Consider the following 19,061-nt stretch of genomic DNA (forward strand, 5'->3'; position numbering starts at 1 on the left):
TAATGGGTTGTCAGTGGATGTTGGAATTAGTATGGTGGTACCAAATCCTCAGTCTGTTGGCTCTGAAACCCTTTCATTTATTTGAAGCCCTGTATAACTGTAATTGAGGTGAATATATGTACGTTTGACTATGCCAATTTGACTCAACTTGGAAACCCTATAGATGAGTGGCACATAAAATAATCTGAATTCACCTTACTACCTGAGTAAAACAATTTTCCTGATTCCTGGTCACAGTCAAGCTTTAGCTGTGAATGATTGTTTTCAGTGATTATGGATTATTTTTAGTATTTTGAAACCTAATTTCCTATATTTATATATAGTTGGGCAAGATGGCTTTTGTGGTTACAAGGAAATGATATATCAAACCTGTTAGGTTGCCTGTTTATTTACTAACTTGTATTAGTTATACAGAAGAGAATATCATTGTTAACCTTTCCATGTGTTTATGATGATGTCAATCACCTTTAAGTTGTGTGTGTGTGTGTGTGTGTGTGTGTATGTGTGTGTGTGTGTGTGTGTGTGTGTTGCACACGCATGCAAGCGTGTGTGCCAGTACTGGGGCTTGAACTTAAAGCTTGGCTGTTATTCCTTAGATATTTCACTTAAGTCTTGAGCCACTTCTGGCTTTTTTTGGTGGTTAATTGAAAATAAGTTTCATAGAGACTTTTCTGCTGAAGCTGGCTTCCAAACTATGATACTCAGACTTCAGCCTCCTGAATAGTTAGGATTACATGTGTGAGCCACTGGCACCTGCCCCAATTATGACTTTTTAAAGCTGGAGTAGCATCACTATCAGAGAACGATTATTTTCTATTATGAGCGAACTAGACTGTCTTGTGAATTTAATCATTCTCTGCTTTCTGAAATCTGGCTTATTTTCTTTAGCAACTTTCAAGAAATGGGTATATTTCCTCACTATTTGAGAGAATATTTGAGAAGTAAAAATCACAATTTAACTTCAGTAGTCAAGAGTTAATTTCTGTAGTTGATCACCTAATTTAGATGCCTTATGAGAGTATAATAAGCAGGGTGGTGGTGGCTCACATCTGTAACCTTAGCTACTTTGGAGGCTGAGATATGAGGATTGTGATTGAAAGCCAGCCCAGGGAAGGAAACTCTGTGAAACACTTATTTCCAGGTAACTACTAAAAGCCAGAAGTAGAACTGTGGTTCTAGTGGTAGAACGCCAGCCTTGAGCTGAAGAGCTCAGGGAAAGCACCCAGGTCCAGAGTTCTATAACCTACAAAAAAAAATTTAAAAATTCAAGTACACTTCTCGAGCAAAAAAGGTCTGGGACAGTGTGTAGGCCCCGAGTTCAAACACTAGGACCTGTATAGTATAAAGGGAAAACTTATTGAAAACTTAATTGAAAAAAAAACCTTTACCTCACCATAATTAATACGTTTTTTACTGCTCAAAAGTTTTCTTAACTTTTTAGTTTATTTGAAAAGAATAGTGGAAGAGAAGTGTTTGGGTTGAGGTGCTAATTAGGAGCTATAATAGAAAAATGTGGAGGGGTTTTCTCTTTTGTATGACTAGTAAGTAGAACCTTATTTGTGTTTAGTCTGCATGTGATTATTTCACTCTATTATACTTTTTTTTTTTTTTTGAGTCCCTTAATTCTAACCTATCCTTGGATAAAACCTGAGTAGTCTTGCAAATCAATTCAGGATTCTTCAGGGTAGATAGCTTTTTTAAAATTCTTTTGGTATTGAATTCAGCCTATGCCAACTTCTGACTTTATCTTATCTGACACCAGTAATAATAATTCCTCTGTTTTCCAGCTTTCTGAAACCAAGATTTTCACTGCTTCCAATGTGTCTTCAGTGCCTCTGCCTGCGGAGAATGTGACAATCACTGCTGGTCAGAGGCAAGTGTGTGGTAAAATTTAGTACCTTTTCCCAAAGAGATCTTCTGAGTTAGTTGTAAAGAATAATAACATTTTTCTTCACAAACTCCCTTGATGTTAGTAGAGATTTATAATAGTAATAATCAGTGTGCTGAATGAAAGTTCACATGTTGTAATATTACATCATACTCTCATTTAATTATGTAGACCAGACTAATCCTCAGTAGCATTGACTATATAACTTGTCTTGAAGTAGCCAGGGAAAAGTAGACCCAACTTGAAAGTAGGACTTTTGTTTTTTTGGTGTCAGTCCTAGGGCTTGAACTCAGTCTTGACACTGTTCCTGATCTTCTTTTGCCCAAAGCTAGTGCTTACCACTTGAGCCATAGCTTTACTTCCAGTCTTTTTTTTGGGGAGGGTGTGGTGTTTATTGGAGATCAGAGTCTCACAGAAGCCTGGGATGGCTTCAAGCTGTGATCCTTACATCTCATCTTCCCTCGCGTCCCATTGAGTGGTATTGGACACTGAAGTTTGAACTCATAGCTTTGTGCTTGTCGAGCAGGTGCTCTATTCCTTGTCACACCTCCCAGGCCTTTTGCTCTTATTATTTTTTTTTAATTTTTAAAAAAAATTTTGTAGGTTATAGAACTCTGGGCCTGGGTGCTTTCCCTGAGCTCTTCAGCTCAAGGCTGGCGTTCTACCACTTGGTGGTTAATTGGAGATAAGAGTCTCATGGACTTTCCTGCCCAGGCTGTCTTTGAACCACAACTCTCAGATCTCAGCCTCCTGAGTAGCTAAGATTACAGGCCTGAGCCACCAGCGCCTAGATGATGATGATGATTATTGTGTGTTTGTGTGCCAGTCCTGGGATTTGAATTGGATCTGGGCAGTGTCCATGAGCTTTTTGTTCCAAGCTGGTATTCTACCACGTGATCCATAGCTCCCCTTCTGACTTTTTGGTGGTTAATTTGGAGATAATAGTCTCATTGATTTTCCTGGGTCTCCTGAGTAGTTAGGATTACAGGTGTGAACAACCAGCATGTGGCTGCTCTGGTTATTTCTGACACAGGGACCAGTGCCCATACCTCAATCCTCCTGTTTATTATATTTCCCATCATAGCTGAGATGACAGGCATGTGCTACCACACCTACATTTTTTTGTTGAGATGAGGTCATGTGAACTTTTTGCCCAATCCAGCCTAGTATTGCCATCATCCTAATCTCAGCCTCCTTAGTAACTGGGATGATAGGTTTATGCCATTGCCCCCAGTTCTTGGTTGAGATGACGTCTCATGAACTTTTCAACCTATTTGGCTTTGAATCTCAATTCTCCTCTGTGACTTATGCATGCTAGAAATTCCTTCTACCACTGAACTACCTCTCTAGTCCCATATTTTACTCTGTACTACAGGTAATATGAAATTTTGCATAAGTTGAGGAAGACATCTAAAACTTTCTTTGTTCTAAAGTAGATGAGAATTCTGGCATGTGGTTTTAATTTAATTTTATTTTTTTGGTCGGTTGTGACGCTTGAACTCTGGGCTTGGGCCCTGTCCCTCAGCTCTTCAGCTCAAGGTGAGCACTCTACCACTTGAGCTACAGCGCCACTTCCAGTTTTCTGGTGGTTTATTAGAGATAAGAGTCTCATGGACTTTCCTGCCCAGGCTGGCTTTGAACCATAATTCTCAGATCTCAGCTTCCTGAGTAGCTAGGATTACAGGCATGAGCGACCAGCGCCCGGCTAGGCATATGGTTTTAAGTTGTAGGAAATATTAATGATAAGTACTCGGTATTAAAGTCATGATTAACTAGTTTTAACATTTTGACCCACTTTGTGAGTTTGCTATACATTAAACTAGCATTGAAGCTGGGCATCCCAGCACTTGTGAGACTAAGGCAAGAGAACATGGTGAGTTGAAGCCAGTCTGGGCTATATAATAAGAAAGAAAAGCCAGTATCTTTAAAAAAAACAAAAACGACTGTTAGTGATGGCAACATCAGTGAATTCACTTAGATACCATAATGACTTTAGGTATCAGTTATTTTGGTTTGTTAAACATTTAGGACTTTGTGTTTGTGAGCCCAGTAAGTGCCTGAGTGATCTATTGGGGAATGTGAGAAAGTTCAGTCATTATTAATAAAGTTCCCCTTCTTTCTGTGCTAGAATTGATCTTGCTGTTCTGTTGGGAAAGACACCATCTTCAATGGAGAATGATTCATCTAATTTGGATCCATCTCAGGCCCCTTCTCTGGCCCAGCCTCTGGTATTTAGTAATTCTAAGCAGAGTGCTATATCACAGCCTGCTTCAGGGAACACGTTTTCTCATCATAGCATGGTAAGTAGGAAATTCCCACCACCTAAACTATACACGTGTAGTCATTCTTCTATCAGAAGACAAAGTTGTTGTTGTTCTTATTCTTTATTTTTTTTTAATTTAATTTTATTTTATTTGTGAACATACTGTACAGAGGGGTTACAATTACATGGGCAGGATAATGCGTACATTTCTAACCAAGCATTGCAGCCTCCTCCTTTGTTTACCCTTCACATCCCTTCCCAGCCTCCCCCCTCCCCCCCCAATCCCAATCCTTCTCCTACCCCCCTTCCCCCCCCCCCCCCCCCGTTCTTATTCTTATCATCATTGCCAGTCCTGGGACTTGAACTCAGGGCTTGGGCACTGTCCCTGAGCTGCTTTTTTGCTCAAGGCTAGCTACTCTACTAGTTGAGCCACAGCGCCACTTCCCGCTTTTTCTGTGTATATGGTACTGAGGAATTGAACCCAAGGCTTCATGCATGCTAGGCAAGCACTCTACCACTGAGCCACATTCCCAGCCCCAAAGTTAATTTTTTTTTTTGCGGGGGGAGGGGGGTGGGGGGGGTGGGTGGTGGTGGTCTGGTCGTGGGGCTTGAACTCTGGGCCTGGGTGCTATCCCTCAGCTCTTCAGCTTAAGGCTAGCGCTCTACCACTTGAGTCACTGTGCCACTTCAGCTTTTTTCTTTTTGCTTATGTGGTGCTAAGGAATTGAACCCAGGGCCTCAGGCATGCAAGGCAAGCGCTCTACCACTGAGCCACCTTCCCAGCCCCCAAAGTTAAAGTTTTTAAGGTATTTCTTAGCTTCATTTTCAATTCTCACATCAGGCAACACTTAATTCCCAAAATAGGATGATAGGTATCCCATTGTCTTAAGCAGAAGAGGTTTTTAGGTAGAAAAGTCTGAAGAAAGCAGAAACAACAGAAAGTAGATTACTTATTCCTAAATTACTTTCCTTATGGGACAATTAAAAAATAATCAGTATGTGGTTAGGTTTTCTGTGTAAAGATAAAGGCTAAGGAATGTCAAGGTCCATGTTTGTATTTTTTTTTTTTTTTTTTTGTCGGCCGTGGGGCTTGAACTCTGGGCCTGGGTGCTGTCCCTCAGCTCTTCAGCTCAAGGCGAGCGCTCTACCACTTGAGCTACAGCGCCACTTCCGGTTTTCTGGTGGTTTATTGGAGATAGGAGTCTCACAGTCTCTCCTGCCCAGGCTGGCTTTGAACCGCTATCCTCAGATCTCAGCCTCCTGAGTAGCTAGGATTACAGGCGTGAGCCACCAGCGCCCGGCAATGTTTGTATTTTTTTGTGGGGGGAGAGGGATCCGGTCTTGGGGCCCGAACTCTGGGCCTGGGCGCTGTCCCTCGGCTCTTCAGCAGCTCAAGGCTAGCGTTCTACCACTTGAGCCACGGTGCCACTTCCAGGTTTTTTTCTTTTTGCTTATGTGGTGCTGAGGAATCGAACCCAGGGCCTCAGGCATGCAAGGCAAGCGCTCTACCACTGAGCTACCTTCCCAGCTCCCCATGTTTGTATTTGGGTGTAGAAATTGTGAAGCTTGAATTTTTTTTTTTTTTTGGTCGGTTGTGGGACTTGAACTCTGGGCCTGGGCGCTGTCCCTCAGCTCTTCAGCTCAAGGTGAGCGCTCTACCACTTGAGCTACAGCGCCACTTCCGGTTTTCTGGTGGTTTATTGGAGATCGGAGTCTCACGGTCTCTCCTGCTCGGGCTAGCTTTGAACCGCAATCCTCAGATCTCAGCCTCCTGAGTAGCTATGATTACAGGCGTAAGCCACCAGCGCCCGGCATGAAGCTTGAAGTTTTGAGACTATCTAGGCCAAAAATACAAAGTTAGTAAGCTGTACATACTGGTGTGCACTATAACCCTAGCTGTGCAGGAAACGTTCATTGGTTTAGGCCAGCCTTATCAGCAGTGTTCTAAGACCCTCTCTGAAAGTAACAAAAAGCCAAAAGAGTTTGTGGCCATAGTGCCAACTTGTTAATCAGATTTTTTTTTTTTTGGCCTGGTTATGGGGCCTGAACTCTGGGCCTGGGCACTGTCCCTCAGCTCTTCAGCTCAAGGCTAGCACTCTACCACTTGAGCCATAGCACCACTTCTGGCTTTTTTCTTTTTGCTTATGTGGTGCTGGGGAATTGAACCCAGGACCTCAGGCATGGACCTCAGGCATGCAAGGCAAGCTCTCTACCACTGAGCCACCTTCCCAGCCCTTGTTAATCAAATTTTAATTGTTTTGCAATTCTAATTAAACTGAAGATTGTTGCGTTTCCTTATTTCTTAATAGGATAAAATTGTTTTATGTATTTTAAAATAATTTTTATTAATATTAAGTGATTACATAAACAACAAATTTTACAGTATTGTGGGATAGTGATTCTTAAAGTCACAAACACATTTAAACTTTCACAGTGTTTTATATATTTTTGGGTGGAGGGGGGAGGGTCTGGTGTGGGGCCTGAACCTTGGGCCTGGGTACTGTCCCTCAGCTCTTCAGCTCAAGGCTAGCACTCTACCACTTGAGCCACAGCGCCACTTCCGGCTTTTTTCTTTGCTTATGTGGTGCTGAGGAATCGAACCCAGGGCTCATGCATGCAAGGCAAGCGCTGTACCACTGAGCCACCTTCCCAGCCCTGTTTTATGTATTTTTAAACCACATATGTTTTTAGACTAGGCCTCCAATAACCTAGTCTTTCTAAATCTACTACATAAAAAATGTAGCCTAGTGCTAGAGTGCTTGCCTAGCATACATGAAGCCCTGGGTCATTCCTTAGTACCACAGAAAACAAAAGGCCGGAAGTCGCACTGTGGCTCAAATGGTAGAGTGCTATCCTTGAGCAAATGAAGCTCAGGGACAGTGTCCAGGCCCTGAGTTCAAGCCCTAAGACTGGCAAAAAAACAAAAACACAACCCAAAAAACAGACCAAAAAAACTAGTTTGTTCTCCACTAGAGTGTAAGTGGTAATACAATGCTTATTTTTCTCTTCTTTTTTTTTTTTTTTTTTTTTGTCGGTTGTGGGGCTTGAACTCTGGAGCTGGCACTGTCCCTGAGCTCTTCAGCTCAAGGCTAGCGCTCTACCACTTGAGCCACAGTGTGACTTCCAGTTTTCTATTGGTTTATTGGAGACAAGAGTCTCATGGCCTTTTCTTGCCTGGGCTGACTTTGAACTGTGATCTTCAGATCTCAGCCTCCTGAGTAGTTAGGATTACAGCCACCGGTGCCCGGCTTTTAGTTTTCATTTTTTTAAGACCACCTAAACAAATGCAGCAGTATTAATAGTAGAATAATCTAGGGCACTTAGTACATGATTTCTCAATTACAGCATTATAACAGGAAATAATGTCACTAAGTGCCAAAGCCTGTAATACTAGATACTTCGGAGGCTGAGATCCAGAGGACTGAATTGCTGAGCTCAAGCAAAAAGGTCATGAAAGAGCTATTTACAATAAAGTAAATGTTTTTAAAAAGTGGTAGAGTGCTAGCTTTAAGCAAAAAGCCTCGGGTAGAGCTCAGGCTTTTGAGTTGAAGACTAAGGTATGACAAATAAAAAGTCAAGAAGACTATCTCCAAAATAACCAGCAGAGGGGCTGGGAAGGTGGCTCAGTGGTAGAGTGCTTGCCTTGCATACATGAGGCCCTGGGTTCGATTCCTCAGCACCATATAAGCAAAAAGAAAAAAAGCCAGAAGTGGCACTGTGGCTCAATTGGTAGAGCGCTAGCCTTGAGCTGAAGAACTGAGGGATAGCACCTAGGTAGGCCCAGAGTTCAGGCCCTACGACCCAAAACAAAACAATCAGCAGAAAGCCAGGTTGGAGGCATGGCTTTAGGGCTAGATCATTAGCCAAGCAAATGTGAAGAAGCCTTAAGTTAAAACCCCAGTACTGGCAACTAAACTTAAAAAACTACTAAACTCATTAACTATTTTCAAAGGAATATGAGAGTAAACATGATGTCCTGTGGCTGGGTGCAGGTGGCTTATGCCTATAGTCCTAGCTACTTAGGAAGCTGAGATCTGAGGATTTTTGTTTGAAGCTAGCCTGAGCAAAGAATTCTGTGAGACTCTATCTCTCATTAACCACCAAAAAGCCAGAAGTGGAACTGTGGCTCAAGTGGTAGATCATTAGCTTTGAAAGAAAAAGTTAAGGGACAGCGCCCAGGCTCTGAGTTTAAATTCCAGTATTGTGATCAAAAAAGTAAGAAAAGAAAAAACTCAGGTGGTTGAATTCTGAGGATTACAGTTCAAAGTTAAACTGGGAAGGAAAGTGGAACTGTGGCTCACGTGGTAGAGCACTAGCCTTAAGCAAAAAGCTCTGGGAAAGCACCCAGGCCCTGAATTCAAGCCCAGGATAGGCATCCAAAAAATAAAAGGTGCCGGGCACCAGTGGCTCAAGCTTGTAATCCTAGCTATTCAGCAGGCTGAGATTTGAGGACCGCAGTTCAAAGCCAGCCCGGGCAGGAAAGTCCATGAAACTCTTACCTTCAATAAACCACTCAGAAAACCTCAAGTGGCTCTGTGGCTCAAGTGGTTGAGCGCACCCCTTGAGCTGAAGAGCTGAGGGACAGGGCCCAAGCCCAGAGTTCAAGACCACGACTGACAAATAAAAATAAAAGGTGACTCAAGGCCTTATTTATTTATTTGTTTTATATTGGGGATTGATCTTAGTTTCCCACACTTGGTAGGCAGAGCTCTATACTTGAGCCACTATTCTAGTCCCTCTTTGGATGGTCATTTTCAAGGCAGGGACATTTATGTCTTGGGTGGCTTTTTTTAATGATCCTCCCACTTGAGCTTTTCTATGTCAATTAGAATGTTAGACAGGTGCCTCTGCATCCAGCCATTGTGCTTCCCCAGTAGTTGGGATCCTGGTTCTCAAGTAGCTTATAAACAGTAATTCAAATTTTGTTGCCATAACATTTCTTCTAACGCATGTTGTCTTATAAATGTAAAACTAAGTAGACTTTACTTTCTCATTAACTGCATTACTATATTATTTAATGTGCCTTAAACTGAGAATATTAAATATGAATTGCTTAATATATATATATATTTTTTTTTTTGGCCAATCCTGGGGCTTGAATTCAAGGCCTGGGCATTGTCCCTGAACTTCTTCTGCACAAGGCTAGCACTCTGCCATTGAGCCACAGCACCACTTCCAGCCTTTTCTGTTTATGTGGAGCTGAGGAATGGAACCCAGGGCTTCATACATGCTAGGCAAGCACTCTACCACTGAGGAACCATATTCCCAGCCCTAAATATAAATGTTAAATAACATTTAAGAAATGTTATTGTTAAATGTGGTCTTTATCTTTCAGTTTAATTTTGAAAAAGGTTCTTGGACTAGACTTAACAGCACTTCTGTTGGACTTATAGCACAAGTGGTTGGACTTATAGCACAAGTGGTACATTTTCTGTGTAACCTTGAATTCAAGCCCCCAGTACCTTCTACAAAAGAGAAAACAAAACCAGTATAGTTCAAACTCACATGTAGTATACTATGTAGCCCAGGCTTTGAACTCAGGATTCTCCTGACTTGCTCTGCCTCCCAAATATTGGGATTTTAGGAATTTGCCACTATGCAAGGTTTTTTTGTTTGGTCTGGTCATTTGTTTGTTGTTGGTGGTGGTGGTGGTTGTTTTTGTTTTTGGTTGGTCGTGGGGCTTGAACTCTGGGCCTGGGTGTTGTCCTTCAGCTCAAGGCTAGTGCCCTACCACTTGAGCCACAGCACCACTTCTGGCTTTTTTTCTGCTTATATGGTGCTGAAGAATTGAACCACGGGCCTCATGCATGCAAGGCAAGCACTCTACCACTGAGCCACCTTCCCAACCCCTTGGTCTGGACATTTGTTTGTCAGTCCTGAGCCTTGAACTCAAGACCTAGGTCTATTCTTGAGCCTCTCTATGCTCAAGGATAGAGCTATACCACTTGAGCCATAGTGCCACTTCTGGCCTTTTCTGTTTATCTGGTACTGGGGAATCAGACCCAGGACTTCATGCATGCTAGACAAGCACTCTACCACTAAGCCACATTCCCAGCCCAAGGAATTTTAATCTTTTTTTTTTTTTTTTTTGCTTTGCCCTTGCCAAGCCTAGCACAATATAGCTAAGTCACATTTTTTCACTGGTTAGTTTTAGTATAGGATCTTGCTTCCACCTTGATGTGATGGAACAGAGCTGCTCCACCTTATAGTGGCTAGGAAACAGAAATGAGCGGGAGAGACTAGGAATAAAAGTATGCCTTCAAGCACCCCAGTGACCTACTTACTTCACCTAGAGTCTACCTCCTGGTTTATTTCACTTCCCAATAATGCTATCAAGTTAGAGATCTAAAGCAACTAATCTATTGATTAAACCAGAATCCTCATGATTTAGACAGGTTGTGGCAGCGCAAGCTACTCAGGAAACAGATCAGAATCATCCAACCAGGCAAAATTCATCTAAACCAACAAGTCAGAAATGGTACCATTACTTTTTTCTTTTCTTTTCTTTCCTTTTTTTTTTTTTTTTTTTCGTCGGTCATGGGGATTGAACTTTGGGACTGGTACTGTCCCTCAGCTTTTCAGCTCAAGGCTAGCACTCTACCACCTAAGCCACAGTGCCACTTCCAGTTTTCTGAGTGGTTTATTGGAGGTAAGAGTCTCATGGATGGGGCTGGGAAGGTGGCTCAGTGGTAGAGCGCTTGCCTTGTATGCATGAGGCCCTGGGTTTGATTCCTCAGCACCACATAAGCAGAAAAGAAAAAAGCCGGAAGTGGCACTGTGGCTCAAGTGGTAGTGCGCTAGCCTTGAGCTGAAGAGCTAAGGGACAGCTCCCAGTTCCCACAACCGGACCCAAAAAAAAAAAAGTTCAATGACTGTGCTGCCCTGGATGGCTTTGAACTGTAATCCTGAGATCTCAACCTCCTGAGTAGCTGAAAATGGAGCTGTGACTCAAGTAATAGAAAGCTCATCTTATATGAAAAAATTGAGGGACAGCACTGACCCTGAGATCAGAACCTAGTACTTGTACCAAAAAAAAGCTAAAAAGTGGCTTGTATTAGTCCAGTGGACAAGTGCTGAACAAGCAGTCCAAAAACTCTGATACTAACCCACTGGTAGCTCACAACTAAAACCCTCGTTATTCAGGAGGCTGAGATTTGAGGTTTGCAGTTCAAAGCTAGCCCATGCAGGAAAATCTGAGAGACTCTTATCTCCAATTAATCGCAAAAAAAGCTGGAAGTGGTATTGTAGTTCAGCTGGTAGAGTGCTAGCCTTGAGCAAAAGGAGCTTAGGGACACCACCTAGACCCAGAGTTCAAGCCCCACGACTGACAGTGAGGGAGAGAGAAAGAGGGAAAATGAGTAGGAAGAACTTGATGACGTTCAAGGCCAGTCTGGGCCATAGGGTGAGACTTAACTTGCCCCCAAAAGGGAGTTTTTCTTGGTTATTAGGAAGCAATCACACTGATTTGTTGATTGGTTTGAAAATTGGGGTGCCTATCTCTTTTTCACCTGTGTTTTCATAGTCACAGCATTCAGTTGAGATGGTTGTGGTTAATTGGTTTTGTTTTATTGGAAAAAATCTTAGTGACTGAAGTAAAATGTTATAATTACCTTCATGTTAATAATCAAATATTGGTTATTTTAAAAAATACTAAAGGTGTGGGAGCTCTACAGGTCTTAACTTTATCCATGAGGACAGAATGATAATGTTACCAGTTTTTAATGGTTCTTATAATTTCCCCCCCCCCCCCTTGGGTCCGATCGTGGGGCCTGAACTCTGGGCCTGGGCGCTGTCCCTCAGCTCTTCAGCTCAAGGCTAGCGCTCTACCACTTGAGCCACAGCGCCACTTCCAGCTTTTTTTCTTTTTGCTTATGTGGTGCTGGGGAATCGAACCCAGGGCCTCAGGCATGCAAGGCAAGCGCTCTACCACTGAGCCACCTTCCCAGCCCGGTTCTTATAGTTTTTGAGGCAGTTTAACTGTTAACTCAGATTGACCTTGATCTTCTTGCCTCTGAAGTGTTTATCTTTTTTTTTTTTTCCTTGTTTTGGAGGCTTGAACTCTGGACCTACGATCTGTACCTGAGCCTCTTTGTGCTCAAGGCTAGTGCTCTACCACTTGAGCCACAGCGCCACTTCTGTCTTTTTTGAGTAGTTTATTGGAGCTAAGAGTCTCCTGGGGACTTTTCTGCTCTGGCTGGCTTCAAACTGTGATCTCAAATCTTCTGAGTAGCTAGAATTGCAAACATGAGCCACCAGCACCCAACCGCCTCAATTTTTTTTTCATAAAAATGTTAAGTTTACACATATTACTATTCATAATAGTCTCAACTTTTGAGTAATTAGTGTGCATTGTACAGGAGGTAGTAAGTGCAAAAGTATTTTTTCTTTTTGTTGGTTATCGGGCTTGAACTCTTGGCCTGAGTGCTGTTCTGAGCTCTTCAGCTTAAGGCTAGCGCTCTACCACTTGGGCCACAGTACCACTTCTGGTTTTCTGGTGGTTAATTGGAGATAAGGGCTCAGACTTTCTAGCCCAGGCTGGCTTTGAACTGTGATCCTCAAATCTCAGCCTCCTGAGTAGCTAGAATTACTGGCTTTAGTCACTGGTGCCTGGCTAAATATATTGTTTAATCCTACAACTTGTGTGTACTTTTTTTTTTCTGGTGTTATTGAGCTTGTGAACTTTAGACTTTCACTTACTGGTAGGCAAATGTACTGCCACTAGAGCCATACCTTATTGTGTGTGTCCTGTGGCTTGAACTCATATGGTCTGGGTGCTGTCCATGAACTTTTGTTCATGGCTAGTGCTCTACCACTTGAGCCACAGCTCTGTCTCTAGCTTTTTGATGGCTAATGGGAAATAAGTGTCTCACAGACTTTTCTGCCTAGCTGGCTTCAAACCATGATCCTTAGATCAACCTCCTGAGTAGCTAAGATTACAGGTGTGAGCCATTGACACCTGGCACAAGCCACACCTCTTGGTGACTTCTTTTTATTCTTCTGTTCAGATGAGTAAACTGAGATAAGGAGAGAATAATAGTAAATTTTCCAAGATTTCATACCTAAGGTTTGAACCTAAATAATTTTTACTGTAGAACTTGTACTCATAACAGATTGTGCTGTGTACTCAGTCTGTTAAATCTTATTTTTCATTTTTTAATGTTTTACATTTATTTGAGACAGTGTCTTGTGTAGTCTGTCTTGAATTCCTGGGCTCAAGTGATCCTTCTGAGTGGTTGGGACACTTAAGTACATGCAGTGACTCTTGGTTTGGTAACATTCTTTCATGTGTGTATATGTTTATCTGATCAGGTCATACTGTGTAGCTTAGGCTGGTGTAAAACTTAGTTTGTAGCCCAGGCTGCTTTGTAACTCAGAATCATCCTGTCCTTATCTTTTGTGCTAAGATTACAGCCATATGCTAATATATCCACCTTGTTCATGTTATTTTTCTGATCTGTCTTGGGTTTTTGGCTGGATAAATAACTTTGTGAGTAGCTGAGTGAGATTACTGATCCAGAGACTAATTATTTTGTTGATCTGTAGGTGAGCATGTTAGGGAAAGGATTTGGTGATGTTGGTGAAGCTAAAGGTGGCAGTACCACAGGCTCCCAGTTCTTGGAGCAGTTTAAGACTGCTCAGGCCTTGGCTCAGTTGGCAGCTCAGCATTCTCAATCTGGAAGCACCACCACCTCCTCTTGGGACATGAGCTCAACCACACAATCGCCATCTCTGGTGCAGTATGGTAAGAAGATTATAGTGACTTAAATCCTTTACCCATTCTAGTATTATTGTTAATAGACTGGTAGGAGAATTGATAACTGTGTCGAAGAGAATGAGCAGTATTCTCTGATTTTCCTTAGTCAGAAACTTAGATAATAAAAATTGAAATAATATATCTGTTATCAAACTTACATGCATAGTTGCAGTTTGTTTTTGTTTTGATCTAGGTATTTGGATGAGATTCTCATTAGATTAGCCCACAGTTTTTTTTAAATATCAAACTACTTTTGGGTTCACAGGGTGGGCCATCTTAAGACCTTATTAACTTGGGGCAATTTGTAGATTTCTTTGTTATAAAAGCAAGGTTCAAGGGTTGATTTAATTAGATGTTACTTAACAAATCCTATAATATTTACCAAAGGAGATGAGATTCAATCCCAAATGTACATGTTTAATGAGTTTCTGAATCTTGAGGGCCTCATTTATGGCACTAGTACATGATAGTATTTTTTTGGGACCCCACATCACCTTTGTTCTTACTTTGGGTTTCCTCTTGTAGATTTGAAGAATCCAAATGATTCAACAGTGCATAGCCCTTTTACAAAGCGCCAGGCTTTTACCCCATCTTCAACCATGATGGAGGTGTTCCTTCAGGAGAAGCCACCTGCAGTGGCTACCTCCACAGCAGCACCTCCACCACCCTCTTCTCCTTTGCCAAGTAAATCCACCTCGGCCCCACAGATGTCTCCTGTGTCTTCAGACAACCAATCCTCCAGCCCTCAGCCGGCTCAGCAAAAACTGAAACAGCAGAAGAAAAAGGCCTCCCTGACTTCTAAGGTACTTGATGATGTGGTATTTGGGAATTAAGATTTATGACTAAGTTTAGAAATTAAATTCTGTTGTCTTTCACTCATATTTGTAGATTCCTGCTCTGGCTGTGGAGATGCCTGGCTCAGCAGATATCTCAGGGCTAAATCTGCAGTTTGGGGCATTGCAGTTTGGGTCAGAGCCTGTTCTTTCTGATTATGAGTCTACCCCCACCACGAGCGCCTCTTCAAGTCAGGCTCCAAGTAGCCTGTATACCAGCACGGCCAGGTATAGGAAACACTAATTATAGGACCTCTTTCAGTAATCTTTTAAATTTTTTCTTAGTTTTTTGAAACTCTAGAGAAGTCATGCATTGACTGGATGAGAGAACAGTAGTCAATCACAGTATTTTGTTGACTGCTATATATATTTTTGTTGTTGCTGCTGCTGCTGCTGTTGTTTAATTTATGTGCCAGGCCTTTTCTGTGTATGTGGTACTTGAGGAAGTGAACCCAGGGCTTCATGTATGCTAGGCAAGCACTCTACCAGTAAGCTACATTCCCAGTCCTATAAATATATATTTTAAGAGGAAAAATATAGATACAGATATGATACATATGTATTAGCCAGACTATAGGCTCCTGCCTATAGTCCTAGCTACTAAGGAGTTGAAATCTGAGGATCACGGTTCAAAGCCAGCCTAAAAAAGGAAAGTCTATGAGATTCTTATTTCTATTTAATTTCCAAAAAGAACTGGAGCTATGGCTCAAGTAGTAGAGCATTAGACTTGAGCAGAAATAGCATCCTACCCAAGTTCATGCCTCAGAACAGGCATGTGCATGCACAAGCACGCATGCACACACACACACACACGTTGCCAGGTGCCAGTGGCTCACAGCTGTAATCCTAGGTACTTGGGAGGCTGAGATCTGAGGATCATGGTTCAAAGCCAGCCTGAGCAGAAAAATCCATGAGTGTGTGTGTGTCTGTGTGTCTGTGTCTGTGAGTGTGTACTGGGGCTTGAACTCTGGACCTAGACGCTATCCCTGAGCTCCTTTTGCTCAAGCTATCACCATTTGAGCCACAGTGCCACTTAGACTTTTTCTGTGATTAATTGGAGATGAGTCTCATGAACTTCCCTGCCTGGGCTGGCTTTGAGTTGCGATCCTCAGATCTCAACCTCCTGAGTAATGAGGATTACAGACGTGAGCCATCAGCTTCTGAGACTTTTATGTCTAAGCACCAGAAAGCCAGAAATGGCATTGTGACTCAAAGTGGTAGAGGTCTAGCCTTGAGCAAGAGTTCAGGGACAGGACAGTACAGTGCCTACGCCTTGAGTTCAAGTCCCACATCCAAGGGGAAAAAAACGCATACAAACGTATGAATACACATGTGTATATATACATACATACACATGTGTGTGTGTTTATTTGTAACTTGAAACAGATATATGCTCCTTGGGTATTTTTAGGATGTTCAAGCTCAACCAGGTACTGGTGGTTCATGTCTATAATGTTAGCTACTGAGATATGAGGATAGAGATTTGAAGCCAGCCCTAGCAGACAAATTTGTGAGATTCCATCTCCAATTAACCAGAAAACTTCAGAAAAACCAGAAGTGTGACTCAAGTGGTAGACCTCCAGGCATTAGTGAAAAAGCTGAATGAGAGTGAAAGGAAGACCTTGAGACAGACAGATACACACACACACACACAATCTCTTTAAGAATAACAACAAACATCTTGTTGGACTCTTAAATTGGTTGACTCACAAGTGCCAGTAATCTTAAATTTAACAAGGTTGTCAAGGAAGCCTGGAGCTCAGGACTTTACAAATTGAGTTTGAGCAAAAAATGACTTTTCTTTGTTGAAGCTTCTTGTTATGTACAAAACAGACCAAGAGTAGTGTCAATTTTACTGACTTTGAGCTTATACCTATAGATTGTAGGGAAAGATGGGTTTTCTTTCAATTTTGAAATTTTATTTTGATTTTCTTTCTTTTTGGCAGTAGTAGGGTTTGTACTTGCTAGACAGATGGCTCTACCACTTGAGTCACACATCCATGTTCCCTTTTGATTTTTTTCAGAGGTAGGATCTCATTTTTTTTCTTGGACATGTCTGGATGTTTTGTTTGTTTGTTTTTCATGCAAGTAGTTTTTTCTGCATGGGCTGGCTTTGAACCACAATGCTGAGATCTCAGCTACCTGAGTAGCTGAGATTACAGGTGTGAGCCACCAGCATGTGTTTATATTTCCTGCCATAGCTGAGATGACAGGTGTATACTACCATACTTAGCTAGTGGCTGAGGTGAGATCTTGAGAAGTTTTGCCCATGTTGTCCTCATTCTCCATCCTTCTGATACCAGTCTTTAAAGTAATTAAAATTAGACCTGGGTGTGTGGCTTAGTGGTAGAATGCTTTTGCATAGCATGCATGAAGTTTGATTCCTCAGTACCACATTAACAGAAAAAGCCAGAGGTGGTGAGGTGGCTCAAGTGGTAGAGTGCTAGCCTTGAGCAAAAGAAGCTCACGGACAGTGACCAGGCCCTGAGTTCAAGCCCCACGACTGACCCCTCAAACCAGTGTTTAAATTTACAAATATGGATCATGAATGCCTAGCTGATATTTTTAAGCATATATATATATGCTTATTTTTTGGTGGTAGTGATACTAGGGATTGAATTTAGGGCCTTGCACTTTGCCAGGGAGGTACCCTGCCACTTTAGTCTCTCCTCCAGCCTCTTTGCATTGGTTATTTTCAAGGTAGGATCTTTCTTTATGCCAAACCTGCCTTGGGCTTTGATCCTCCTACTTCTGGTTCCTGTGTCACTGGGGATAATAGGTGCATGTGATTCTCCCTTAACTGGGTTAACAGGTGTATGCCTGAGTTGGAGTCTTGTGAATTTTTTGTTTCCTGGGCTAGCCTCAAGCCATGATTCTCTGATGTCTGCCTCCCACATAGTTTAGGATTGCAGGCTTGAGCTCACCTGTGCCTAACTTACACTGTTTATTTGTTTCTACTTCCATAGTATTAGTGCATCTACTGTGTTTCTGAGATTCTCTTTCTTTCATTTTCACAGTGAATCTTCATCTACAATTTCATCTAACCAGAGTCAGGAGTCTGGTTATCAGAGTGGCCCAATTCAGTCGACAACCTATACCTCCCAAAATAATGCTCAGGGCCCTCTATATGAACAGAGATCCACACAGACTCGGCGGTACCCCAGCTCCATCTCTTCATCACCCCAAAAGGACTTGACTCAGGCAAAGGTACTAATTTCACAAGCCTCTTAGCATTTATTTTGAAAATAATGCCAAGGTCTCTTAAATATTTTACTTACAACCTTGCCTGGAGCCTATCGTTAGGTGCAAATTTAAGAAACTTTAGGAATGTTGGCTGAAAATTTTAAAATAAGGTTAGAAAAATAAGCCAGGTGCTGTTGGCTCACCTGTATAATCCTAGCTATTGAGGAGGCTGGGATTTGAGGATCATGGTTTAGAGCTAGCCTGGGCAAGAAAGTCTGTGGGACTCTTTTATCTACAATAAACTGAAAAAAAGAACCGGAAGTGGAGCTGTGGCCCAAGTGGCAGAACACTGGCCTTGAGCACAAAAGCTCAGGGATAACACCCAGGACCAGCCATTTAAAAAAACAAACAAAACACTTCTGAGATTAGAAATATTTTTTCCTAAACAAACCTGGAGACTCAGCCAAAAACCATTCTCTTTACAGTATAGATTGTGTCTTAACAGAATCGATTTCAAATACCCGTTTTCTCTTGGAAGGTCTCATTGTTAGATTTAATAGTACATATCAGTACATCTTACCTTGGTTGTCTGCTTGTTGGTGAGAGGGCTAGTGTATACCAAAGCTGATACGGAGCAACTACCAGATGCAGTGGTCAGGATAGGTGATTTGGCTCTTAGTCTTAGAACCTTCCACAGTTGATTGCTGGATTTTGACTTTGTGCCTTTCCTAAATTAGTTTTAGGTTTGGATAACTTCACCTATTTAGTTGTTGCTTTAAGTCACTCAAGTGCTTTCTGTCACTGGCTGGTTTTCATTTTTAGTTATTTTGTATCACTGTATTGATCCTTTGGTTACCTAGGCATTTGTTCTAAAAGGATTAACTAAGCTGTGTGATTGCCAATTTCTTTTACCTGTGAGTTTGTTCTTATTCCTATTTTTTTCTCATACCAGAATGGCTTCAGTTCTGTGCAGGCCACGCAGTTACAGACCACGCAATCTGTTGAAGGTAGGTATTCTCTAGGCTTTTTCCTCTAGTGTTTTTCTTCCTGTGTCAGTTTTTTCTTTTTTTGGTGGTAGTACTGCAGTTTCGAACCCAGGGACTCTTGCTTTCTAGGCTGGTGTGATACTGCTGAGCCATA

General features: G+C 42.0%; 1 protein-coding gene across 20 annotated transcripts in view; it reads left to right on the top strand.

Moving 5' to 3' along the window:
* Ubap2l (ubiquitin associated protein 2 like) overlaps window positions 1-19,061 on the top strand; it is a 63,156-nt gene that overhangs the window by 24,603 nt on the left and 19,492 nt on the right. For all 20 annotated transcript variants that reach the window (XM_070013993.1, XM_070013992.1, XM_070014013.1 and 17 more), the window contains 7 exons: window positions 1,788-1,873; window positions 4,017-4,188; window positions 13,695-13,893; window positions 14,431-14,708; window positions 14,794-14,966; window positions 17,756-17,945; window positions 18,874-18,928. In XM_070013993.1, coding sequence (XP_069870094.1) covers window positions 1,788-1,873; window positions 4,017-4,188; window positions 13,695-13,893; window positions 14,431-14,708; window positions 14,794-14,966; window positions 17,756-17,945; window positions 18,874-18,928 — 1,153 coding nt within the window. The remainder of the gene's footprint in view (window positions 1-1,787; window positions 1,874-4,016; window positions 4,189-13,694; window positions 13,894-14,430; window positions 14,709-14,793; window positions 14,967-17,755; window positions 17,946-18,873; window positions 18,929-19,061) is intronic.

This window comes from Dipodomys merriami, unplaced genomic scaffold, assembly GCF_024711535.1.
Source record: "Dipodomys merriami isolate MVZ:Mamm:240054 unplaced genomic scaffold, mDipMer1.0.p SCAF_92, whole genome shotgun sequence".
Taxonomy (NCBI): domain Eukaryota; kingdom Metazoa; phylum Chordata; class Mammalia; order Rodentia; family Heteromyidae; genus Dipodomys; species Dipodomys merriami.